The 26,275-nt window shown below is 40.5% G+C and overlaps 3 protein-coding genes across 10 annotated transcripts in view; 2 read left to right on the top strand and 1 right to left on the bottom strand.

Annotated features, from left to right (window-relative positions):
- Positions 1–8,695, top strand: part of ENTPD7 (ectonucleoside triphosphate diphosphohydrolase 7) — a 168,109-nt gene extending 159,414 nt beyond the window's left edge. For 2 of the 4 annotated variants that reach the window (XR_005016736.1, XR_005016733.1), the window contains exon 14: positions 3,341–4,270. The gene's annotated coding sequence lies outside the window, so the exon portion shown is untranslated. Of the gene's footprint in view, positions 1–2,377; positions 2,523–3,340; positions 4,271–4,989; positions 5,092–8,628 lie in introns of those variants that run through there. The other 2 variants (XR_005016734.1, XR_005016735.1) reach the window with 2 other exon arrangements.
- Positions 1,295–15,105, bottom strand: LOC118882272 (cytochrome c oxidase assembly protein COX15 homolog). Its single transcript, XM_036827760.1, has 9 exons — positions 14,874–15,105; positions 13,466–13,656; positions 11,303–11,425; positions 10,827–11,013; positions 8,464–8,631; positions 6,359–6,440; positions 4,277–4,431; positions 2,630–2,743; positions 1,295–1,703 (listed from the first exon to the last, which is right to left on the bottom strand). The coding sequence occupies exons 1-9, from the start codon at positions 14,961–14,963 to the stop codon at positions 1,572–1,574; spliced, it is 1,242 nt and encodes a 413-aa protein (XP_036683655.1). The 5' UTR covers positions 14,964–15,105; the 3' UTR covers positions 1,295–1,571.
- The window catches only part of CUTC (cutC copper transporter), a 29,672-nt gene continuing 12,078 nt past the window's right edge, over positions 8,682–26,275 (top strand). The window contains exons 1-5 of one of the 5 annotated variants that reach the window (XM_036827766.1): positions 8,682–8,702; positions 18,797–18,868; positions 22,200–22,259; positions 25,268–25,477; positions 26,143–26,178. In XM_036827766.1, the coding sequence (XP_036683661.1) occupies positions 18,817–18,868; positions 22,200–22,259; positions 25,268–25,477; positions 26,143–26,178 (358 nt within the window). In that variant the 5' untranslated portion in view covers positions 8,682–8,702; positions 18,797–18,816. Of the gene's footprint in view, positions 8,703–15,137; positions 15,335–18,796; positions 18,869–22,199; positions 22,260–25,267; positions 25,478–26,142; positions 26,179–26,275 lie in introns of those variants that run through there. The other 4 variants (XM_036827765.1, XM_036827763.1, XM_036827768.1 and 1 more) reach the window with 4 other exon arrangements.

The following is a 26,275-nucleotide window of genomic DNA, read 5'->3' as shown; positions in this document are numbered from 1 at the left end:
AAAAGACTCGGGAGCATTCACATAAAAATCTGGATGTTTAGTTTCTTCGAAAAATCAGATCTGACAACTCTGGACCTGCGGAGCAGCAAGAGGCCAGCACTCAGCAGTAGTGTAGTCCCTTGTTCAGGCACCTGCTCTCCAGTTTGCCAGTCGGCACCAGCCTGACCCTCGTGGGCATCTGATTTGGTCCAACTGACTCTTGCCTTCTACAAAAGTAAAAACTAACTTTCTGCAACTTTCACCCACTGCTCCCAGCTCTGCAGCACAAAGGAAGCTCATTCCTTCTTCTGCATGAAGGGGCTTCAACTTCTCAAGGGCAGGGTTCTTGTTTTCTCTCTGAACGTTCTCCTCCAGCTGAATACCCCTAGTTCCTTCAAGTATTCCCTGTGTGGAACACGTTCTGGACTCCTCACCATCCTGGTCCCTTTGTCTGGATGTATATCCTCCTTAAAAAATGTGGTACCCAGAGTGAAATGCAGCATTTGCATTGAGGTCTTCTGACCATGGCTGTGACACTTCTATTGATAAAATCTGAAACACCACTAATTTTTATCAGTGTCATCACATGGCTGGCTCATGTCGAGCCTGTGGCCACCTGAAGCCCCTCCCCTAAGTCTAAGCCAGTTTTCTCTACCCCAAATTTATATAAGCTATTTATAATTTAAATGAAGATGCCACATTTATGAGCTGTTTAATTTCATCTTGATGGCGCCACTCTGGAACTGTTTTGAGTTGTAATTGTCTTCTATTACATCAGCAATGTTGGGTTGCTCCACTCTCAAATCTTTCTGATGCCTTCATTCAAATTGCTGATTTAAAAAATAAAGTTGAATAAGAGCCCTGTGAAATATCAATAGAGGCCAAAGTCACACATGCATTAATCAACAATATGTTTAAATACCTGAATAGATGTCCATGTACTACACCATCAAGGCCATATTTTTCTTATCCATGAGGCTGTTGAGAAACCCTTTCAGGAACTGATTTATACTGTATTCCATTCATCTCACCTAGTAATGTAACAGCCCTATCTCAGGAGGAACTAGGTTAGTGCTTTCCCCAGTTTTGAAAATCAGAACACTAGAAGACAGCAGCTATTTCTTGCTGAAGGCTATCTGGCTACTTTAGGGTACGCCAATCTATCCCTTTGAATCTTTACGTGATGGAAGTGAAGTTGAGACCATAAAGAATTTCTACATAGGCAGAATCCAGGACTCAGGAGGTCAAGGAGACAGAAATTATGCATGTAGAACCAACAGCTTGTCAACATTTAAGAAACCTGAGACAGAGCCTGTTAAGGAGCAAATGACAGACAATTCTTTCTCTACATTAAATCCGATTTTCAACACAAAAAGTAATGGACTTAAAAAGGAACCTTTAGCATAACCATACTTAATGACTTTCTTGATTCAGTGACCATCCCCCAAACAGGCAAACAATTTATATAACTTGACCAATTTGGAAACCACTTGGTATGCCAAGGTAATCCTCTCAGAAAAGCTCCAGTTCTTGTGTTCTCTGATAATCTCTCAAAAGCACAGTTTCAGTCCTAGGAAGCTGATCCTTGAGAATTATTTTGGGACTCTTCGGAGTTCATTCATGAGCCAAAGGGCAACACTGAGCACAGCCAGGGAGCCCGACTGGTGAGTGGCAGCCAAAGGAGTTGGGACGTACATCAGCAGAGTGCTAATGCCCAAGCCCACCTGTTACAAAGGAAAGAAAGCAGTAAGCCAAGCAGGAACCACATATTCAGAGCTGAAATGACTGGCATGGATAACCAGATACACAAATCCTCCACATTCTCCCATCAGAACATTAAAAAATATATTGTTAAATTTCACGAGTGGACTTACAACAAAGGAAATTCAAACAAATTAGATAAACCTAAACTTCCCTTTAATTATCCTTCATCTAGCCCAGTTCTCCTCCCCAAAGGTAGCCACTGTTACCAGTTTCTACACACCTATACTATTGTATACATGTTTATAGAAAAACAGCTTGGTGCTTTTAAAAAAATATATTGTTCTGTCACTTGCTTTTTTTCACTTAATGTATGTCTTGAGATCTTATTATTTTAAACTACAGTACAGTATTCCACAGTATGGATATACCACAGATGTTTATTTAGGCTGTTTCCAATTTTTCACTATCATAGTAATTCCACAATGAATTTCCTTGGACAGGGCAGGCATTAATAAGTTAATATGCTTGATGAAAGGATTAAACATTTAACACTTCAAAAGATATTGCCAAACACCCACTAAAAAGAGCTGTACCAACTCACGCTCTCGCTAAGAATATACAAAGGTATCCATTTTCCTATACCCATGCCAATATCTGCTTACCTTTTTTTTTTCATTTTTTTCCAATCTGACAGGTACAAAATGGCACACATTGCTTTAATTTGTTCCTCTCATCACAGGTGAGGCTAAACAGCTTTTCATATTTATTGGCCATTCATCATTCCTCTTGTGAGAATTGTGTATTAATATCCTTTACTTATTTTATTTTCTGGTTGTTAACCTTTTAGTCTACTATAAATATTGAAAATATTTTCTCCCAGCCTGTCACCTTTCTTTTTAAATTTTGTTTTGGGGACACCTTCAGAACAAAAAGAAATGGTTTATACCTGTGTGTATGCCAAAGCTAGCAGAGTCACTGCTGCTATCTTGGTCCTTCGAGGAAGGGGAATTCTCCGGGAGAGGAAGTAGAGTGCTGTAATGGCAGCAACTGAAGTGATTCCCTGCAGGGAGGAAAGAGTCTCATCGAGTGCCAGGAAGAAATGTCCCACCCTCCTGGTTTCTGCTCACCTTAGAGGGAACTCCTCCAGATCCACTGAATAACCACTAAGCACTTTCCCCTCCCAGGCAGAGAACCACCTGATTACTCCTCCTCAGCTTCTTCCATGCTCCTCTTCTGTTTGCCACTTCAATGCCAACCAGGCATGGCTCCACCTAAAGTTTCTGCACGTACCACTTTATACACACTTACTCTCAGCAGTCTTATCCACCTTCCAATGTGGGTGTCCCCCAGGTGTGGCCCTCAGTTTTTAAATTATTCTTTTCATCCTTATCCCTAATTTTATCTCTACTCCAATCCTGTATTTTTAAAACAGGGCTAACACCAGCACATGAGGGTTATTGTTTCCCTGGGCTGTGACTAGAGGAGGTGGTGGTGCTGCCAGCTAGGGCTGAAAATGATCTGAAGTCTCCTTTTCATTTCCACCTCTTCAGAAAGAGAGTCTGCAGCTGGCAGGAGGGTTTCCATCCCCCCTCCATGATGTCAAGCAGAACGTTTTTCTATCATTTTCTATACCAATTTCATTTCTTTTCCTTCTCAGAGCTGTCCACGATGACAATTTCAACCAGACTTGACTTATTCCAAAATGCTGTGTGGCAGTGGGGACTGAGCCCACACAAGGTAACTTGCCCAAGCCCCAGCATTCCATCTGGATATGAGGCCCCTGGGCCTCTCTCTGGGTGCACTACTACCATCTCACACTCAATGTACCTCAGTCTGATGACATCCTCTGTCTCTAGCTCAACACTCATTCCAATAGTCCCATTTCTGCTGGTGTGTTTTAAACATGCCACAGAAGAAACTCTGGGATCTCCTTTGATCCTTCTTTACCTTTATTCCTGCAGCCAGTCTTCTATTCCCTACAACCTCTCTCAGATTCACCATTCTTCTCAAGTCCCAGTCCCACCATTAAGCCCTGAACCCCATCACTCTCACGGCATTACTACAATAGCACTACTGCTTCTCCCGGGTCTCCTTGCTGCTGATCTTTCCCTGCTCCAATTTATTGTGCCCAGGCCACCAAGCTGATCTTATAGCAGGCCCTTAATAAATATTAGCTTAAATAAAATGAGTATTTATGATGCTCTTAGCTCCTTGGGGTCTTGGTTCAGCCCTGACAGCTGTGTGTTCAGCAACCACTGTCTTTGTACTCTTCTCTACTCAGCCTCATTTTTGCTAAAATGACTCTCCTATGCATGTGCAGGATTGAGGGGAGTTATCATTTGCCAGATGATAAAAGGCATATTTGAACTTTTAGAAGGTGGCAGTATCCTGAAAGTCATAATTTGGCTAGAGGGGTGTGGGTAATTAAGACAAAAACGTCACATCAGAAAACTGGTACTAAATTTCTTCTAAAAAGAAAAGGAAATCTAATTCCCACTCTACCATCTCAGTGTTGCCATCAGTGCTTCAGACACCGCAGAGCCCATAAGAGGCTCCCTGTGCTTAGTAGCCAGTAACCACCAACCAGACTTACCAGAATCCGGTGGTCAAACTGCACCGTGGTGGGATTCTCGAAAACATTCCTCAGGAGAGGGGAGAAGGTAAAGAGATCCTCTGGGATCCAAGATTCTCCCATCTTGGGGAAGGAGTTGTAAACAAGCCCAGCATCCAGCCCTGCCACAAAAGCCCCTGTATTCCAAGGTAAAAAGTATTTATTAAAATGAAAGAAAGAAGAGATCAAATACTAGTTCTGACATAGAATAGGTTTATTATCCTAGAGTTAGACAAAAGGAATAGTCAGAGAATAGAAAGATCAATAGCACAGGTTCTCAAACAGGGAATATATATCACAATCACCATGGACACTTTAAAAAAAAACAAAAAAACCCAGCATCCTTACCTATTCCCACTGCAAGATTCTGGCATGCCTCCCCTCGAGGGGTGGCCTAGAAGCTCTAGAGGAGGCATATTAGTTTAGAAAAGTTCCCTTAGTGATTGTGATGTCCTGCTTACCTACCCAACTGAGAACTACTCATCTATTCTGGAACTAGTTAATTTACTCTTCACTTCCTCAAGTCTCCACTCAAATGTCACCTTATCAAAGAGATCTCCCCAGTTATCCTATACTGCATAAGATAGCACTCCCCTACCCCACCTCTATCCCCTTATCTTGCTTTATTTTTCTTCGAAGCACCAAACATTATCTGACATGTTATGTTTTGTTGTTTATTATCTGTCTTCCTCAAGTGCTCAAAAAAATCTTATAAACTAAATCCTGGGTAAACACACAAAGAAGGTATCCATGAATTTAATGGATGACTGATCCATTATTTATGATCAAAGATTCAGGTATGTTAAATCACATTCCTTATTTTTATAAATGGCATTTATAAAGTCAAAATTCATGTTCTTCCACCAAAAAAAGGGGAGGAGGTTTGGGTGGATCACTGGTTTGATGGTTTTATTTAGAGCTGTGCTGTCCAATCAAACTTTCTAAGATGATGGAAATGTTCTATATCTGTCATCCATCCAATATAATGGCTGCTAGCCACCCACATGTGGCTACTGAGCACTTGAAATGTGGCTAATGTGAATGAGAAACTAAACTTTAAATTTTATTTACTTTTAAGTAACTTAAGTTTAAATAGTCACATGAGGCTACTGATAATTGTATAGGGCAGTTCCAGAGTAAGAGAGGTAGAGGTGTGATTTAAAGAATGATAAAGATCTGTGTTAGTCTCTTTGCCCCAGTAAACTCCCTACCTAAGCCCATCTTTGAGGACAGGCTTTTGTCTGACCCATCTTGGTGTAGTGTAATAATAACAATAATGTCGGGATTTCCCTGGTGGCGCAGTGGTTAAGAATCCGCCTGCCAATGCAGGGGACATGGGTTCGATCCCTGCTCCAGGAAGATCCCACATGCTGCTGAGCAACCAAGCCCATGAGCCACAACTACTGAAGCCCACGCGCCCTACAGCCTGCGCACCGCAACTACTGAAGCCCGCGTGCTCTAGGGCCCACGTGCTGCAACTACTGAAGCCCGCATACCTAGAGCCTATGCTCTGCAACAAGAGAAGCCACTGCAATAAGAAGCCCGCGCATCGCAACGAAGAGTAGCCCTTGCTCGCCGCAACTAGAGAAAGCCCACCCACAGCAACAGAGATCCAACGCAGCCAAAAATAATAATAATAATAACAATAATGTTTATATAATAACAACAGCTAACACTTACATAGCCTTTGCTACATGTGAGGTGCTAAGCACTTCACATATATTACTCAAACTATTATCATCTTCCCCATTTTATAGATGAGGTCATGAGGCCCAGAGAGGTTACATAGCTTGTCCAAGGTCATGTAGTTCACAAGTGGTAAAGCCAGGATTTGAACCTAGACAGTCTGGATCCAGGTAGATACTCAATATTTTTGTTCAACTAACTGGAAAGCAGGATTTGGGGAAGGGAGAAAGGAATAAAAAAAAAGAGGATGAAGATGGTGGTATATGACAGAGGCAGGTATGAAAAGGAAATATAAAGATACAGGAGGAAAGCATTAGGCAAGAAATCCCACCTGAATGTGGAATGAAGCTAGGCCATCTTTGATAAGAGGAGTCCTACCTGAGAGAGCCGTAAGGAACACCAGGCCTGCAGTTCCATGAGCAAATCGTCTCAACCTCAGGAGTTGACGTGTTTCAAGCAACTAAATAAGAAAAGAAAATTGCACAGATAAACTGACTGCAGGAACTATGAAAGGCAGTAAAGATCTCCAAGGCCAAACCCCAGAGATAATCTGAGGTCAGATCTTCTCTGACCCCTAGACTAGGTTAAGTACTCCCAGCAGATATTCTATTTTATTCTATCTAAACTTTATTAAATTTATACATTTACTATTTGTCTTCCCTGCTATCTTGTAAGTTTTGTGAAGGCAGGAACTGCCATCTGACTTGCTTATTATAGTAATCCTAGCCCAGTAGTTGGCATATAGGTATTCAATATATATCTGTTCAGTAACTGAATGATTTGCATTGTTCACGGGAAAATACTTCACCATGGTTAAAGTGATGTGACTTAAGGTACAGAACTGGATTTTCATACTGTGTGTAATAATTCATGTTTAGCAAATATAATCAGAATCAAAACTGCATAAAATGCCTAGAGTAGAGATTCTTGCATTTAGTGTTTTGGGTAAAGCCAAAATTTGTTTTTATTTTTACTGTAGCCAACTTGTGATAATAATCAGTTAATCAACAAATATTTAGTAGGAACTTCATACACAGATAACCATAAAGATACAAAGGAAAGTCAGAGTGCTGCCCTCAAATGATTTACAATCTAGTACGTGAAGAGTTAGGCATCATTACTAAGATTTTGTAGGACAGTATATCAGCACTGTCCATTGGAATTTTCTGTGATGATGGAAATGTTCTATTATCTGTGCTGTCCAATATGTGGCTAATGAGGATCTAAAATGAGGCTAGAGCAACTGAAAATTTTTTAAAAAGTTAATTTTATTTAAAGTTTAAGTCGATAACAAGTTGGTTTATATAAAGTTAATTTTATTTAATTTTAATTAGAATTTAAATAGCCACATGTGGCTAGTAGCTACTGTGCTGGACAGCACAGTTCTATGTGGTTGACTAGCATCTCAAATCCTTTCTGTAATTAGTGCAGAATATAAATAAACAAAAAGAGAAAAACAATTAATAATTAAAAAGTCATTGGTAACCTTTAAGAGTGCTATTCGGTAGAGAGTATTTAGGAGAGTGTGGGCATGTGTATAAGTGTGGAGGTGAATGTGTGGCTGGGTATATATAGGGGTGGGTGGGGAAGCCAGATGACAAGAATTGGAAAACAAGAATTATGGGTTGTCAGGATGTACAGCTACAGATGTAGTCAATTCATTTTAGGAACTACTCAGGTGTGGATTATCTACTATACCAATGTTTCAGCCCCACCTGGCTTCCCTGTGGGATGACTGCCAAGTCAACATCTCCCGTCCTTATTAGGATCCAGACCACTGGCTCCAAGTACCTACTGGATGATTCTATTTAAAAGTCCTACTATCATCCTAAACTTCACTCCATGAACAGGTATCCAGGCCAACCATGACTTTAATACCTAAAATAATACTCATTTAAAAAATACCTAGTGTTTTCCTTTAATCAGCATACAGAGAAAATACTTTTAAGCAAGATCACTACGGTTTACTATTTTGTTAGATTTGCTGAATGGTAGGGTCCCCACATAAAGAACAAACAACTCAACGTCGCTCTTGTACACTACTAAAGGTCCACAAATAGCTCTCGTTCTGGTCTTCCTCACCTCTCCATCCATCATCCCTCTGGGAGTCAGAAGTAAAGTGGTTGGGGTATCTCTTGTTGTTGGTACTCTTTCCTTCTTTTTCTAAAATTCATCTTTTCATCTTTCTTAATAGGCAATGCTGACAAAATATTTGGCACCTATACTAATTCTCCTTTGAATAAGCTGCTCCAGCCCAAAAGAATAATTGCAGTTTTTACTTTGCCGTCCCAAAGCTATCCAGAGTCCCAAAGTTCAATGTTTCTCTAAATTTTGGTTATATCTAGCTTCTGGTAAAACTGATAGGTGTTACTAAGGGAATGCATGCATTTTGACGAATAACTTCCCATTAGTACCAGAATTTCCATTTCTCTGACCCTGTCAGCATCTTTACAGATGTGGTAAACAATACAGACTGACTTCACCTTGTGCTGAGGTAGCAGCAGTGAGAGCGAGGTCCACAAGCTGGCACAATAAAGCACAAGGGCCGATCCCAGGTGGGCGGCGAGGCGGTACTGACTGACCCGAGGGATGTCATGGGAATCTGGTTTCTCTTCTAAGCCACTTTTCACCATATACCATCCCAACAGGCCCTGCAACCAAAAAGAGAAGAGGCAAACAAAACAAGGTTGAAGCTGTTTATTCAACTTTACTCTCTGAGAAAGTGAGTACTCCTACCTAACTCCTCCTTTCTATACCCTCCCATATCCCCAGTATCCCAGGAATCGAGACCTACCCAATTTCCACATACAGCACCAAAAATACTTCACCACTGTTTAGAATAACATTTTATTGAAGTAGAAGCCAAATATAGAGAAGTACACAAAAGTGTATTTGGGCAAAAGCTTACAAATACTTGGCATAATTTAACATTATGTAAACCAGTGAAATATGAAAGTAAAAAGACAGCTGATTTTACAAAAACTAGATGCTTTGGAGAAACCTCACAAAGATAACTGCTTAAAAACAATTACTGTCATGTTAGGTGGAAAAAGACAATTATAAAGGTTTGGGGGGAAGTCATAAAAATCTATAAGGCTGGGCTTCCCTGGTGGCGCAGCGGTTGAGAATCCACCTGCTAATGCAGGGGACATGGGTTCAAGCCCTGGTCTGGAAGGATCCCACATGCTGCGGAGCAACTGGGCCCGTGAGCCACAACTACTGAGCCTGCGCATCTGGAGCCTGTGCTCCACAACGAGAGGCCGCGACAGTGAGAGGCCCGCGCACCGCGATGAAGAGTGGCCCCCGCTCGCCGCAACTGGAGAAAGCCCTCGCACAGAAACGAAGACCCAACACAGCCATAAATAAATAAATAAATTTATTTTTTAAAAAAATCTATAAGGTTTTTCAGGCATATTGGTTTGCAAGTGTCTAAATTTCTACCCCTCTTTTAAAAAAATGGTAATGAAAGTACATGTTTAAGTTGAAAAGTTTAAGGTATGTATTATTATTCTATGATTCCCTGTTTTAACTGACTTTTTCAAGTAACCAAACAACTGTCAGTTCTAGTCATATCAGATAAGGTACCCTTTCACCCCGACCCTCCCCAGCCAATAGAATCATGTTAAAGAGGTGGGAGAATCCCACCTTTTCTAAATATATACTCCTCAGGAAGTCTTTTTGGGTATTTCTTTCCCCCTTCACGACTACCCTAGATGTTCTAATTATCGTGATTTCATCTGCACAGGACACTGGAAGATGAGAGAGTATACAGTGTGATTTGCCAGCCCTCACTTTCCTCCTCCCATAATCCTATCTTGCCATCTTCAAATTTTTGCCTCCCTGTAAGTCTATCTTAAGTGGGTTTTATTTTTCTTTTTAATTCTGAAACAAACTTTCACTTTGTTTCACCAATCCTCCCTTGTTTCTATTAGATTTTTATTAATGTCTAACTCCTTATTATCTTTTTCTATCACCTCTATTTTGTCTCTTCCATCTCCCTCCTTAATTCCTTTTCATTGGCTCGTATTCTTACCACTTTGAGTTAAATCAACCAATTAGCTTCCTCCTGATCAAATTTTGATATTTCTTTGATGCTCTGAGACTCTCCCTTAGGGCCTGTATACCTTGACCCAAATACTCACATGTGTCTTCTCTAACACTCCTTTCCTTGGCTCTCAGGCTTCCCTAACCCCCTAACTGTGGGAGTCATTCAAAGCTCTTTTCCTTAAGAAAAGAGAGAAGTTCAACTTATATAATTTTAATCACCATTTATACTTTCAGCTCTCAGCAACTTATATAATTTTAATCATCATTTATACTTTCAGCTCTCAGCTACATCTGTATTCTAAGATTCTTCATCCCACAGAATGTTTCTCTCTTCTGGAATTTCCCTATTTGCTTCTATAGCCATTCTAGCATAGGGATCCCACTTCCCCATAGAGCAGGCAAGTTAGAAAAAGGGAGGATACAAGAACCCAGGAAGAGAGCCATGATGGAAAAGAAACTCTAATTCTTGTGACATAAAAACATATTTACTGAGTGCTTACTGATTCCAGGCTACTACTCTAAGTACTTTACATGCATGATCTCACTGAATATTCACAGAACCTAAGCGGTAGGTTCTATTATTATCCCCATTTACAGGTAAGAAAAGCACAGCCTACAGAGGTCAGACAACATGCCCTACTCAGTGACAGAGCTGGGCCTTGAAACCAGGCCTGTGACATTAAAATCCATGCTCTTACCCACTTTGTTACACTGTTTCAAAGATTACTTCATTAAAAACAATGCCAACTTGGAGGCTCCTGAGAAAATCTCTGGTTTCCCAAACTTGAGTAAATCTCACCTGGAAGCAAACTAAACCACAGAGGGCAAGAACACGTCCTTTCAGGCCATGGGTGAGCCAGCCCTTTCTCCAAAAGTAGACAGCAGGCAGGATGTATGCGAGGCCTACAAGGCGACCCCACATTCGGTGTGAGTACTCCATGTACCAGATGAACTTGAATTCTGCCAACGTCATATCATGATTCAAGCTGGGTGAAAAGGGACATCAAAAATAAGAAAGAGAAAAAAGTTCATCTAATTTTTATTTCCTGATAGAATGCAGGAACATTCTCGGTTTTAAAGCTTGACTGGTCTGCCCTCTTCCTCATCGGCCACCTCAGAATCACTTTGGAATTGGAGGTTTAGAGTTGGGAGCTCGCTAAACATAACTGAACCAAATATCGAAAAATAATGGAACCTAACATTCTGAAATGTTTAAATAAGCAAAAGATTGCGTGGGCCTACTGGGAAGTTTACCTGATTTTCTATAATACTTACATTTTAAATTCTGGAAACTGCTGATATTTTTGGAATTCTGCTTCCCATTCTTCTTGGCTTGTAGGTGGCTTCATCCCCTTTATTAAATGCCAATCTACCATTGAGAGGCCAGACTCTGTCAACCTTAAGATAGGAAAGAAATTTGAGTGTATTAAATTTGAGTGTGTATACGTGTGTGCACCACACTGGATTATTCATAAACGGTTTACAGCAGCAAGTGGATCTGAACTTGACCCCTATAAAGGTAAATACGTCGTTTCATCGTTTCCTCTTTTGACAACTTGCTCTCTTCTTACTGCTTAGAATTTTGTCAGAAGCAGCTGCTATCAGGTACAAATTTCTTTACTCCTTGTTCTATTTCATTAAACTCTCCTTACTTCTTTCACTAGCATTCATTGACAGATAAAACCAACCCTTAGACGAAAGAAATGTGTCCTAAATGCAAAACCAATATTATTTTTTTAATTAATTAATTAATTAATTTTTTGGCTGCGTTGGGTCTTCGTTGCTGCACATGGACTTCCTCTAGTTGCAGCGAGCGGGGGCTACTCTTGGTTGCGGTGCACGGGCTTCTCATTGCGGTGGCTTCTCGTTGCGGAGCACGGGCTCTAGGCGCGTGAGCTTAGTAGTTGTGGCATGCGGGCTCAGTAGTCGTGGCTTGTGGGCTCTAGAGTGCAGGCTCAGTAGTTGTGGCGCACGGGCTTAGTTGCTCCGCGGCATGTGGGATCTTCCCGCACCAGGGCTCAAACCCGTGCCCCCTGCATTGGCAGGCAGATTCTTAATCACTGCACCACCAGGGAAGCCCCAACCAATATCATTTACACAGGGAGAAGAGACTGCTACAGATATAAATTGGTTTAGGTTATTGAGTGAATTTAAAGACAATACAACTCAAATTTGTTGCAGTTTCCCATAACAGCCTATATAACACATAGGTATTTTGAAATAAGGGCACAGGGAATGTAGAGAGAATTTGAGGAGCACATACTTTATGAACACTATAAAGTATTTTCACCAAAAGGGGTCAGGGCTCCGAAAGTAAAAAAGCTGATTTCTGGTCTGAGGCAGGAAATGTACAAGACAAGCCTGGAACATCTTATCCAGAAAGCAAGGAATCAAAGGTTACTAGGGTCCTGTCTAAAAGACTCTGGAGCCAGTCTGAAGAGGTTCCAACTGACTAAAGATGGGACAATTTGGGCAAATCTCAGTACAATGGATTGAAACATATCAAATATATTTAAAACTAGGAGCTCCTAATACTTAAAAACTCACTTTATTGGTCACCTTTGGAGAGTGCTTGGAAACCAATTTCTTATTTTGAAAATTGGTAAATAAAAGGAAAGGAATCAAGTGTTTATCTTGCCTTTCCTAACACATTGTACCTTAGGATAACCAAATTGCTGATGAGAGAAAGTTTCTCTTTATAGTTGAGCTAATAAAATACCTATTACAATTTTGCATCTCTAGTGAAATAATGGATTTAGGCAATGATCATCAATGGCTGTTGACATCTCTAATAGACACCAGATATTTATGAATGTTCTAATCACCTACGAAGTATTTTGCCCCCTGCCCCCCAACCTGAATCTGATCAAGCAACAAGTGGTTTACAGGAAATACAGGGGACAATGGAACATGTTAAACAACGTAAGTATGCAATCAGCAAAATCTAGACTGTGAGAAACTCCAAAAGGACGAATGACTTGGGTTTCTTCAACAACAAAAAAACTGCAAAGGGGGTGGGAGAGGTGGAGGGAGTAGAATCCAAATCTATAAAATCTCTTTATAGATTTAAAGAGACCTAAGAGGCATGCATAGGAACCAGCTGAGAGGTATGGAACTTATCTGCACTTAATTCAAACAAACTGTACAAAAATTTTTGTGACAAATTTGAACTCTGATTGTAGGGGGAAATATACACAAACAATGCACAGCTAACAGGTAAGACGTGAACCAGTCTTTATGAATGGCTTCTACTAGTAAAACCCTAAACTGTTCTAGGGCTGGGCAAGCCATCAGACCTGTTCCCTCTGTAGGCCTCAGTTTCTGCATACGTAAAATGAGGGAGCCAGATTAAATGATTTCTAAGGTCCCGTCCCCCTCCGTCATCCTGCACTTTAATGATGACTCAAATAGCTGACTCACTATGAACAAGCTACTCACCTAGTTACTCCACCAAGAATAACTGCTCCAGCCACTGTTCCGCTGCAGACCAGGAGCCATCGGCCCACCACCCGCTCAGCAGCCTTTGAAGGATGGGACACTGTACCCCTTCCAGGTTGCAAAGCTACTTCAGAGATGGTGCTGTATTGCCCTGGCCTCAAGGGGCGCCTGATCCCACAGCTGCAACCACACTAAGGATCAAGACAGACAAATTACAACGGGAGAAAGAGGGAAAGGCTTCACTCCACTGCTACTCACACTCAATCTCTGTCTGGTGTGGAGTACCCTGAATGGCCCCATTTCCACTGCCACTGCCCTGGTAAATCATCATCCCTTATCTGGACTACATCCACCCCCAACTGCCTCCAATCCATCCCCACACCACCTGAACCTTCTGGTCTCTGCATATTTCCCCCAGACTTAGCTCTACACCTAAATATAGATTATTTTCTTTCTCCTATGGGTCTTTAAATATGATTTTTCTCTGACCGGGGCACTACTGGTCCCCTGACTGATAATATCTACTGCACATCTCAGCTTAGATGTCACCTCCTCTAGGAAGTATTCCCAGACTCCCCCACATCTGCAACAGGTCACTCTCCCAGCACACTATACCTCTCCATCACACACTGTAATGTACCATTCAGTACACAGAGGTTTGTCTCCATCTCCCACTAAGCTATGAGCTGTGGGACAGCAATGTCTAGTCAGTCTGGCTCTTTCCCTCTTGCAAACTTCGTTTCAAACACAGTTCCCTTACATAACAAGACCTTAATGAAGATTTGACAAATCAGTTACAAATGAATGAACTGTGACTTCCTCTAAGGCAGGAAAGTTTTGGTATTTTATCTTTTGCTTCCCAATTCCTAACACATATTAATCACGCAATAATTATTAGTTCAGCGAATAGACGCCCTCTCCTGACTCCATCCCTCAGAGTCCAAACACCCATGTTTTCCCTATCCTGCTTCTAATTAACTAAGTAACTTTAGACAAGTTAACTCTCAATTTACTTTTCTCTGTAGAATGGGGTTATAGTCCCTAACCTGACTACCCGGGAGCTTTGAGCAAAAATCAAATATATGGGTAAAAATCACTGAGCTTTTACTATGTGCTAAGCCTCTATGTATATTAAATTATTTAATACAACAACCCTTATGAAGTAGGTGCTATTATCCCCATTTTGCAGATGAATAAATTGAGGCACAGAAAGGTTACCCAACTTGGCTAATAGCCCACAGCTACTAAGTGGTAAGTCCGGATCCGAACTCAGGGGCCCTAGACATAAGTAAATGCGTCGTGAACTCCACGGAGCTACGGAAACGTGACGTGTGAGAATCTATTATCTCTGTCCTGGCCCTTTCACCCCATGCCAGCTTCCGCGACTCAGTCCGCTGCTGTGCGGTACCTGTGTTCTAGGCGCCGCCCCAGGAATCAAGAGCCGGAGACACGGGCTCCCCATCACTGCCTTCAAGGGCGGAAAGAGTAATCGCTGCATACTATGAACAGTGCACAACTGCCACCTCCACACTCCTGTACTTCCCTGGTCTCCTTTCTTCGCCACAGACTGGGAGAAGCACTACCGGGTCACGCAGAACGAGCCCCTCCTTTTCAAAAGGCCGGGGCGAGCAGTGACTTGCGCCTGCGCTAGCTCCTGGGCTTCGCGGGGGCTGCTGGGGCGTGGAAATCGGGGACGCGCTGGGGTGCGCGCAGTGCCGTGAGGACCGCTCCTGTCTACTTGCGCGCGCTGGAACCCGGACTCTTGAGTGGAAAACCGAAGACGCACGTGGGAGGAACGCGTGGAGCATGAAGAGGCAGGGAGCCTCGTCCGGGCGGAAGCGAGCGCGGATAACCGTCCGGAAAGGGCGGGTGCGGAAGGGGGCGGGGAGGGGGCGGGTCGGCCGACTTCGCTCCCGGTTGAGGGCCGGGCCCGGCGCGGGTTCTGGCCAGTGGATTAATCGCGATTTCCCTGGAAGTACTTTCCCCTGCTCCTCACAGCACCCCCCTCCCCCGCCCCGTGCGGTATACTCTGTCATTCCGGCTTTAAACGTGTGGAAACCCGGGGGCTGGTGGCGAGAGTGGCCCGGCTCTGGAGGCCAGATATGTGGGTTTCGAATCCCGGCGCCACCACGTCTCGTCGTGCGATCGTATTCAAGTTGGTTAACTAACTCTCTCCTCCTCGCTTTTCCCTTTTCACTGAGGATACCAGTATCCCCCTCACGGCACCGCTGTGATGGTTCAGTGTCGAGCGCTGAGCTCAGTGCCAAACCTGTGGGGACCGCTTAATAACCTGTAGCTTCTGCGGCGGGGTCGAGGATTGTCCCTAAAGCCACACCCCTCCCAAGTGGCAGAGCTTAGCTGCCCCAAGCCCGGAGTTCTTCCTAACGGGGCAGGGTGCGCTGGCATGGCAGGTGTTAGGGAATTTGGCAGGTCCGTCCTCCGTAACCTCTTGGTTCCTCCAAACTAGCAGTTCTCAAACTTTTTAATCTCAAGACCCCTTGGCCCTCTTAAAATTATTCAGACCCTCAAAGACCTTTTATTTATATAGGTTAAATCTATCGATATTGTCCACGTTAGAAATTAAAGCAGGAATTTTAAAAATATTTATTAACTAGAAAAAACCATAATAAACCCATTACATGTTAACACAACATTTTTTATGAAAAAAATCACCATTTTCCTGAGCAAACAAAAAATAGTGAGAATAGTGCCAATGTTTTGTATTTTTGCAGATCTCTTTAACATCTGGCTAAATGGAATTCTCATACCTGCTTCTGCATTCAATCTGACAGGTCAAGTAGCCTCCCCAAAACTCCATTCTGCTTGTGAGAGAATGAGAGTGAAAAAGGCAAAGTCTCAGTATTACTATGAAAATAATTTTCACTGTACGGACTCTGAAAGTGTGTTAGAGTGCCCTAGTCCAGAGTTAAATGGACTACCCCACTTTGAGAACTGCTGCTCCAAACAAATGTCCTCTTCTTTGATCCCTACAAACAACTTCCTTTTTTAGGACAATTGCCTTACTCTTTTTTTTTTTTAATTTTTATTTTATATTGGAGTATAGTAGATTAACAATGTTGTGTTAGTTTCAGGTGTACAGCAAAGTGATTCAGCTATACGTTTTCATGTACCTATTCTTTTTCAAATTCTTTTCCCATTTATGTTATTACAGAGTATTGAGCAGAGTTCCCTGTGCTATACAGTAGGTCCTTGTTGGTTATCGATTTTAAATATAGCAGTGTGTACATGTCAATCCCAAACTTCCAGTCTGTCCCTCCCCCCCACCCTTCTCCCCTGGTAACTGTAAGTTTGTTCTGTAAGTGTGCATCCCCTCCTCTCCTGGCCAAGGTTGAGCCACGAGATTTCGGGATCTTAGTTCCCCTACCAGGTATTGAACCCGGGCCCTGGCAGTGAAAACGTCGAGTCCTAACCACTGGACCACCAGGGAATTCCCACCAAGGTGTTTTCTTGTGTGAGGCAAATGGTACCCCTGCAGCACTGTTCAGTTAGATTGATCTGACAGCTGGTGTGGGTGGCGATTAGGAAACCCATGGAGTTAATGCAGTGCTGTTGGTTAAGAGCACAGAGTGTCACTTAGCTCTTTCTGATAGTCTTCTCTTAAATAAATGAGGCAGTTACAGTTAGTGGATGATAGATTTTTGTTTTTCAAATTGAAAATTGATTTAAAAAAAACTATAAAAGCAACATCGGGTAGAAAAAAATCAAGCAATATAGAAAAGTAAAAAGAAGAAAGTAAAAGTAATTTTAAATCTCACCACCTAGTAGTAACAATTACCAGTATGTGGTGAACATTCTTTTAGGCATTAAGTATGCATTCAGTAGTTTTAATTTTTTTTAAAAGTATGTGCTTAACTTACAGAAAAAATTCAAAACTCTTTTCATCACACTCTTTAGTGTAAATACATGAATTTTTATGAATTTATAAATATTCAGCCTTTAGTAAATCTTCGTGTGTCTATTGTGTACTGTGGTAGACAGTGTTCTTACTGTGGGTAATAATAAAGATTTCTCACATAAAGACTTAGGAAGTTTAGGTCAAGTAAGAGTGATCAGACACCTATCTACAAAAAAAATAATATGAGAAAATAATGTTTTAAAGAGATAGAGTTAGTGTTTTAAAGAGGAACATATAGTTTATGAAGAGTTACATGAGTTCAAAAGGGAGATACAATTTCCTACTTTGAGAGAGAGGAATATCATGGAAAATGTGATTGACATGAACCTTGGAAGATTTTAGCATTCAAAGATAGAGCTGGAAGCACTGTGGATTGAGGAGATGGCATAACCAAGAGCAGGGATGGGGATCAGGGGGAACTTGAGGCATATAGAGGAAATAATGTATAGTTAATTAATGACAACTAGTACTTTTTGTACACTTAGTGGGTACTATACACTTTAAATGAATTATCTCATTTTATCCTCACTACTCTGAGGTAGGTACTAAAACCTACTCTGTTTTATAGAAAACTTAGACTAAGTAATTTGTCTAGAATCACACAAATCAGTTGTCTGGTCAGGATTTGAGATCCATCCCTGCTCTTAAACATACATACCTTATGAAGAAGTTTAAACATATTCTGCAGGTGTTGAGAAGCATCGAAAGAATCTTGACCTGGAATGTGATGATGAGGTCTGTGTTTTAGGAAGATTAACTTGACATTCAGTGTATATTTTTCTCAGTATAATTTCTTTGTTTTTAAATTTAATTTATTTTTTTATACAGCAGGTTTTTATTAGTTATCTGTTTTATACATATTAGTGTATACGTGTCAATCCCAATCGCCCAATTCATCACAGCACCACCCCACCCCCCTGCCACTTCCCCCCTTGGTGTCCATACGTTCTCTACATCTGTGTCTCTATTTCTGCCTTGCAAACCAGTTCATCTGTACCATTTTTCTAGGTTCCACATATATGATTAATATATGATATTTGTTTTTCTCTTTCTGACTTACTTCACTCTGTATGACAGTCTCTAGGTCCATCCACATCTCTACAAATGACCCAATTTCGTTCCTTTTTATGGCTGAATAATATTCCCTTGTATATACGTACCACATCTTTATCCATTAGTCTGTCGATGGGCATTTCTCAATATTTCTTATACATATGTCTGTGTTTTTATTTTGCAGTCCAGAGACATCAATTTAACAATGTGGTATTTTATTGCATTCACGAGCCCTAGTGTACTTACATACTTACCTATTATTAGACATTTGGATTTTGGCAGCAAAATGTAAAATATTTGTGGTTGCTTGGTCTGGATGGATAGTATCATCATGAAATTTCATTGTTCTCTGTATATTTTAGGAGCAGCAAATGGGTTTCTTATGGAAGTGTGTGTTGATTCAGTGGAGTCAGCTGTAAATGCAGAAAGAGGAGGTAAGAGAAATTAGAAAATGATGGCAATTGACAGTCCTTTTAAAAGTCTGAAAATGAATCCTGGGAACTGACCTTAGGAACCTTTGTGATCTCTAAGGATCCCAGTAATCCTTTTTTTTTTTAATTGGAGATTTTTAAAATTTATTTATTTATTTATTTTTTTGGCTGCACTGAGTCTTTGTTGCTGTGCACGGCCTTTCTCTAGTTGCGGCAAGCGGGGGCTACTCTTCATTGTGGTGCGCGGGCTTCTCATTGGGGTGGCTTCTCTTGTTGCGGAGCACAGGCTCTAGGCACGCGGGCTTCAGTAGTTGTGGCACACAGGGTCAGTAGTTGTGGCTCGCGGGCTCTAGAGTGCAGGCTCAGCAGTTGTGGCGCACGGGCTTAGTTGCTCCACGGCATGTGGGATCTTCCTGGACAAGGGCTCGAACCCGTGTCCCCTGCATTGGCAGGTGGATTCCCAACCACTGTGCCACCAGGGAAGCCCCCAGTAATCCTTTTGAAAACAACCAACCAACTAGAAAACCTACTGATCGTCTAGTCTTACTTCCCCAGTAGGTTATATTTTGAGTCAGGTGTCCATAATAGTGCTTACTAACCCAACTTCTTTTTTTTTAATTTTTATTTTTGGCTGCATTGGGTCTTCGTTGCTGCATGCGGGCTTTCTCTAGTTGCAGAGAGCAGGGGCTACTCTTCGTTGTGGTCCGCGGGCTTCTCATTGCGGTGGCTTCTCGTTATGGAGCACGGGCTCTAGGTGTGTGGGCTTCAGTAGTTGTGGCGCATGGACTTAGTTGCTCCGCGGCATGTGGGATCTTCCCAGACCAGGGATCTAACCTGCATTTGCAGGCAGATCTTTAACCACTGTGCCACCAGGGAAGCCCTAACCAACTTTTTTAAAATTGAACTTAGCAAAGATTTAATTTTTTTCAGGCCATTGATTTTAGAGATTTGATGCTTTTTTCATTGTGAGGACTTTTATCATTATCTTTTTTTTTTTTTGAACATCATATATTTTACCTCATGGTTTCTTTTGCACCCTGAACTTGCTTTAACAGGAAGCACAGGAATTCCCATCATCTCAGGATCAGAAAATTTTTTAAACTTTATTATGGAAAATTTCAGACATATACGAAAGTAGAGAGAATAGTATAATGAATCACCATGTACCCATCAGCTTTAATCATTTTCAGTACATGGCCAATCTTTCATTTATATTGGGGGTGAGCAAACGTTTTTGTTAAGAGCAAGACAGAATATATTTCTGACTTTGCTGGCCACATTTGGTCTCTGTCATATATTCTTCTTTGTTTTTTTAAAAAATCCTTTGAAAATGTAAAAACCATTCTCAATTTGGCAATAAAAAAAGGATGAAGTACTGATCAAGCTACAACGTAGATGAATCTTGAAATATTATTCTAAGTGGAAGAAAGCAGTAAAAAAAATACCACATATTGTATGATTCGACTTATATGAAATATCCAGAATAGGCAATTTTTTTATAGGCTGAAAGTAGATTGGTGGTTGCCGAGGACTGAGGAGCATGGGGAGAGGGGAAAGTGACTGCTGAAGGGTGTAAGGTTTCTTTTTGGGGTGATGAAAACGTTCTAAAATTGGTGACAATGGTTGCAAAATTCTGTGAGCATACTAAAAACCATTGAATTGTACACTGTAAAAGGGTGAATTGTATGATATGGGTCAGTTGTATGAAATGTATGTTTTTTAAAAATACACGAAAACAGGACTTCCCTGGTGGCACAGTGGTTAAGAATCCACCTGCCAATGCAGGGGACATGGGTTCGAGCCCTGGTCCAGGAAGATGCCACATGCCAGCGAGCAACTGAGCCCGTGAGCCACAACTACTGAGCCTGCGCTCTAGAGCCCACAAGCCATGACTACTGAGGCCACATGCCACAGCTACTTCATGAAGCCCACGCGCCTAGAGCCCGTGCTCCACAAAAAGAGAAGCCACCACAATGAGAAGCCCATGCACTGCAATGAAGTGTAACCCCTGCTCGACACAACTAGAGAAAGCCCGTGTGCAACAACGAAGACCCAACACGACCATAAATAAATAAATAAAATTTAAAAAATACACGAAAACATGTTAAACTTGAATGCCATAACAAAAAGAAGCTTGTGAGCCTTTGGCCTGCAGACCGTCATTTGCTGACCTCTGATCTATATTCCTACCTTCCCTCTCCCATCCCCAAATTACTTTGAAGTAAATCCCAGACATTATGTCATTTCATCCGCAAATATTTCAGTATCTCTAAAAGGTTTAAAAAATAATAATAACCTTTAAAAATAATAATAATAACCAAAATATCAGTAACATCTTTTAAAAATAATATTTATTAATATCATCAAAAATACCCAGTTAGTTTTCAGCTTTCCCCAATTGGCTCACACAGTTTTGTTTTACAGTTCTTTGAATCAAGATATAAACATACCATTTTTTTGATATGTCTGTTTCAATCTATGTTTCCCTTTTTTCTTTCTTTAATTCTTTCTTTTCTTTCCTTATAGTTTGTTAAAGAAACTGTGATTTTCATCTTTTATTTTTATTTTATTTATTTTATTTATTTTTAAAAATTTATTTATTTATTTATTTATTTTTGGCTGCATTGGGTCTTCATGGCTGCACATGGGCTTTTCCCTAGTTGCAGCGAGCAGGGGCTACTCTTCGTTGCGGTGCGCAGGCTTCTCATTGTGGTGGCTTCTCTTGTTGCGGAGCACGGGCTCTAGGCACGCGGCCTTCGGTATTGTGGCACGTGGGCTTGGTAGTTGTGGCTCGTGAGCTCTAGAGCACAGGCTCAGTAGTTGTGGTGCACAGGCTTAGTTGCTCCGTGGCATGTGGGATCTTCCCAGACCAGGGCTCAGTCCCCTGCACTGGCAGGAGGATTCCCAACCACTGCGCCACAAGGGAAGTCCCGAGATTGCTATTTTTTTAATCAATGAAGAGTCAGTGTTCCACTGTGGTCAATCCAGAAACTTCTTTATTCTAAATCACTTCCTTGTACATAGAGAAGCAACCCTATAATACAAAATTTTAAGAGACCTAGCTTAACTTGAATTAACTCTTAAATTTGACTAGCAGTAACATAATGTGGGTTGCAGAATATAGTTGGGTTTAAAAATAGAGTTTTACTCTAGTTTTATAATTTGATTTCTCTCAGTTTCTAAGACTCTGTTCTATATTTAGAAAAAAATGTTAAGCTTGCTGTTTAATAAGAGTTTATTTTGGACAATAACTTTTGAGCAATGCTTTTCAAAATTTTTCTTAATTTTTTAATTAAAAAAATTATTGTGCTTAGCAATGCTTTTCTTATTACAGGTGCTGATCGCATTGAATTATGTTCTGGCTTAGTGGAAGGAGGAACCACACCCAGCATGGGTAAGTGTCCATTTTTCGGATTTTCTCATAGGAGTTTATGGAGCCTGGAGGCAATTGATAATCTGTTTCATTGGGATCTTTTACTGAAGTTACTAACATGTTAACTATGCCATGGATATTGTATCAGTTAGAAATGTTTATGGTTGCAAATAAACTTGTCTAGCACAGATGTGATCAGATAGATTTTTTTTCCCTTATATATCATAAAGTTGAGATTAAGTTACTGTTAATATTGGTTTATATGCTCTGCAGTAATGTCAAGGACCGTGGTTTTTTTTATCTTTCCATTCTGGCATCCTTGGTATACTGACTTTTGTCTTCATTTCACCCCTCTTAGTCTTTGTGCTGTTGTCATACATTTTTCTTTTACATATGTTAAAAACTCCACACTACATTGTTATTATTTTTGTTTAAAGAGCCAGTTATCTTTTAAAGAGACTGAAATAATAAGGAGACATCATATTTACCCATGTGTAATTAACCATTTCTGATGCTCTTCCTTTGTGTAGATATATTTCCATTTGGTTTCATTTTCCTTCTGCCTGAAGTAATTCTTCTAACATTTTTTGTAGTACAATGTGCTGGTGATGAATTCTTTCAGCTTTTGTATATCTGAAAACACCTTTCCCCATTTTTTGAAAGATATTTTTGCTGGGTGTAGAATTCTAGGTTGACAGTTTTATTCTGCCAGGACTTTAAAGATGCTTCTCCACTGTCTTCTTGCTTGTATTGTTTCTGACAGGAAATCTGCTGTCATCCAAACCTTTGTTCTTTTCTGTGTAATTTGTCTTTCTCTTGGTTACTTTTAAGATTTTGTTCTTTATTCTTGGTTTTGAACAATTTGATTATGATGTACCTGAGTGTAGTTTTTTTCATGTTTCTTGGACATGTGCATTTATACTTTTCATCACATTTGGAAATTTTTCTGCATTTAATGTCCTCCACTCCCTCCTTCAAAGACTTCAGCTAACTTACTTAAGGCTGCTTAAAGTTGTTCCACAGCTCACTGATGAACTACTCTTAAAAAAACCTTTTTCTCTGTTTCATTTTCTATAGATCCTGTTCCTTTGTTTTCAAGTTTACTGATCTTTTCTCTGCAATGTCTAATTGCTGTTAATCCCACCTAGTGTATTTTTCATCTCACACACTGTAGTTTTCATCCCTAGATACTTGAGATTGTTGTTATATCTCTCATGTCACTTTTTAGCTTTTTTGAACATATAGAATAAAGTTACAATAGCTATTTTAATGACTTGGCTGCTAATTCTAACATCTGTATCAGTTCTAGGTGGTTTTGTTTGGTTGATTTTCGCCTAATGATGCATCTTGTTTTCCTGCCTGATAATTTTTCATTGTATGCAAGACATTATGAATTTTACTTTGCTGCGTACTGGATATTTTTGTATTCCTATAAATATCCTTGAGCAGTTAGGTATTGGAAACAGTTTGTTCATTTTGGATTGGTTTTTAAAAATTTGTTAAGTGGGTCTGGAATAGTGTTATTCCCCACTACTGAGGCAAGACCTTCTTCTGTGTACTCTACCCAGTGCCCCATGAATCTTGAAATTTTCCTGTGTGGCTTGTGGGAACAGGCATTATTCCTGGCCTGGTGTGAATGACAGGCAGTATTTCTTCTAATTCTTTTCAGTGGGTCTTTCTCTGGCTTTGTGTAGTTTCCTTGTGTGCATACGCCGATTGGTACTCAGCTGAATATTAGCAGGAAGGCGGGGTGTGGTTCTGTGCAGATCTCCAGGGTTCTCTTTCTCTCCTCCCTGCTGTTCTCTGCTGTGAACTCTAGCCACTTGGTCTTCCTGGACTCTCAGCTTTGTCTCTTCAACTCAGAGAATTCTCTGGCCTCCGCCTGGGTTCCCCCTCCCTATGCTGTGGCCTGGAAAACTCTCAAGGTAGTAATCTGGGTCATTCAGAGAGCTCACCTCATTTGTTTCCCATCTCTCAGGCAACATTATCCTTTGTTGCAAACCATTGTTTCATGTGTTTTGTCTGTTTTTTGGTTTTATGGGTGGAAGGGTAAATCCAATTCCTGTTACTCTGTCTCGTTCTAAAGCCCAAGTCCCTATATGAAATTTTGACTCCTATATTTTACTCTGAGATGGATGATAGCGTTATTTAGTATAAAAGGTTTATATATGCAATGGCCTTTTGGACTCTTCTCTCTAAAATAAAGGAGGGCGTTCCCTGGCCACTCTGTGAAATACCTAGAACATACCTGTTATTTGAGTGCAGTCTGTTTTTTGCAACAGCAGTCATGTATGATTCATTACTTGGTGATGGGCACATTGCTATCCCATGCAGAATTGGGGTTCTTGTAGCAAGGAAAAAGACGTAAATTCACATTGGGTAAACACTAATGGTGCTTGCCACAGATCTTATACCATTGAGTGTTTCTGAACTAGCCACGAATTGTGTCAAATTTGGGTACTTTTATTCATAGATCTCCTCATAAAACCACAAATAAGTATAACTTTGCTCCCTTTTGCATATCTCTTATTAAAAAAAAAGGCTGTGCTAAATATCTTTGTCCATTAAGGAATCATAAACTTTAGAACTATGTAACCATCTCTATAGTAGGTTTTAAATAGAGCTGTAATCATTATGAAGGAGAAACCGGATCTTAGGGAATACACTGGCAGAACATAGAGCCTGGTAGTTATTACACTTTCAAATGTCACATTCCAGTAAAAGAATTTAGTTGAGTCAACTGACAAGTGCTTTTAAAATGCGGTAACTTCCTTCTATTTTCTAAATGGCTTTTTTATTTACGCTTGATTTTCTTATTATGTAACTTCTACTATATGTACATTTTTCTTCTCAGTGTCTCCTTTTTCCTTTAGATCCATCTTTCTATGGTTTATTCCATCAACTCTTCCATTTCTTGTAGAAGTGATACACCAGAGAAAATGTAAAAGACCAGTACAGTAATATTTTATTGACTTCCTTGAGCTTTTAGCTCACATTTGAATTTTAATTAGTCTGCTCTATTCTTATAGGTGTCCTTCAAGTAGTGAAGCAATATGTCCAGATACCAGTTTTTGTGATGATTCGACCACGTGGAGGTGATTTTTTATATTCAGACCGTGAAGTTGAGGTGATGAAGGCTGACATTCGTCTTGCCAAGCTTTATGGTGCTGATGGTTTGGTATTTGGGGCACTGACTGAAGATGGACACATTGACAAAGAACTGTGCATGTCCCTTGTGGGTAAGAATTTGTATCTGAGACTAAAAAGCCTCTAACGATGATTGCATTGAATGCTCCCAATATAGAAAAACGCAATCACAAAACTGACTTTTCATTCACACCTGCAGGCACTTATACTAACCTATTTTAAACACTAGCTATTTAGGTGTTTTGGGTAGAGACTATGTGTGACATAGCCCTCCTGACTCTCTCAGTTACTATAGATTGGGTTCTACTACTGTTCCTATAGGGTTTAAGGGAAATTTACCTTGATTCCTTTAATCACAGCACCAAAAAGTTGAAAAGCTATTACATTTGGTGAGGATGGGGAGATGCAGAGAGGACAGAAGCAAACTACCTATATTACTAGGCCAGAGTATTTCTTGAAGATTTTCAGAAGGGTAAGTAATAGATGTAATGCTACCCTTATAGTTGCCAGATCATATAGTTTTTATTTGGTGCCTCTAAGGAGTGGATGACTATTTTTTTTTTAAATGAAAATCAGAGATTAATGGAAACATAGGACTTTCGGATTTGGAAGGTTGCCATTTTTTTATTATTTTAGTTCAGTGTCTTCACTTAAGAGAAGAAAGTATTAAAAAGTTCATTCTAACATGGAGAATTCTGTAAATAGTAATCAGGGATGATCTCTTCATTCATGTTTTAATGTGATTTTCTTTATATAGCTATTTGCCGTCCTCTGCCAGTCACTTTCCACCGAGGTGAGTCATTTCCATTTTAGAAGTTCTGTTGAACGGTGTCAGTTTTCTCATTTCACCAAATGCCACAACCTTTTTTCTGGAAGACAATTGTATAGTG

The sequence above is a fragment of the Balaenoptera musculus genome, chromosome 16, assembly GCF_009873245.2.
Source record: "Balaenoptera musculus isolate JJ_BM4_2016_0621 chromosome 16, mBalMus1.pri.v3, whole genome shotgun sequence".
In the NCBI taxonomy this organism is placed as follows: Eukaryota; Metazoa; Chordata; class Mammalia; order Artiodactyla; family Balaenopteridae; genus Balaenoptera; species Balaenoptera musculus.
This window is presented reverse-complemented; position numbering and strand designations above follow the sequence as displayed.

Excerpts from the sequence above, each read along its gene's own strand:
- LOC118882272 (XM_036827760.1), bottom strand. The coding sequence starts at position 14,963 with ATGCAGCGATTACTCTTTCCGCCCTTGAAGGCAGTGATGGGGAGCCCG. Across the intron at positions 8,632-10,826 it reads GTGGTTTAGTTTGCTTCCAG|GGCCTGTTGGGATGGTATAT; the intron begins GTGAGATTTACT and ends TTTTGGTTGCAG. Across the intron at positions 4,432-6,358 it reads GTTCCTTACGGCTCTCTCAG|GGGCTTTTGTGGCAGGGCTG; the intron begins GTAGGACTCCTC and ends CTTGGAATACAG.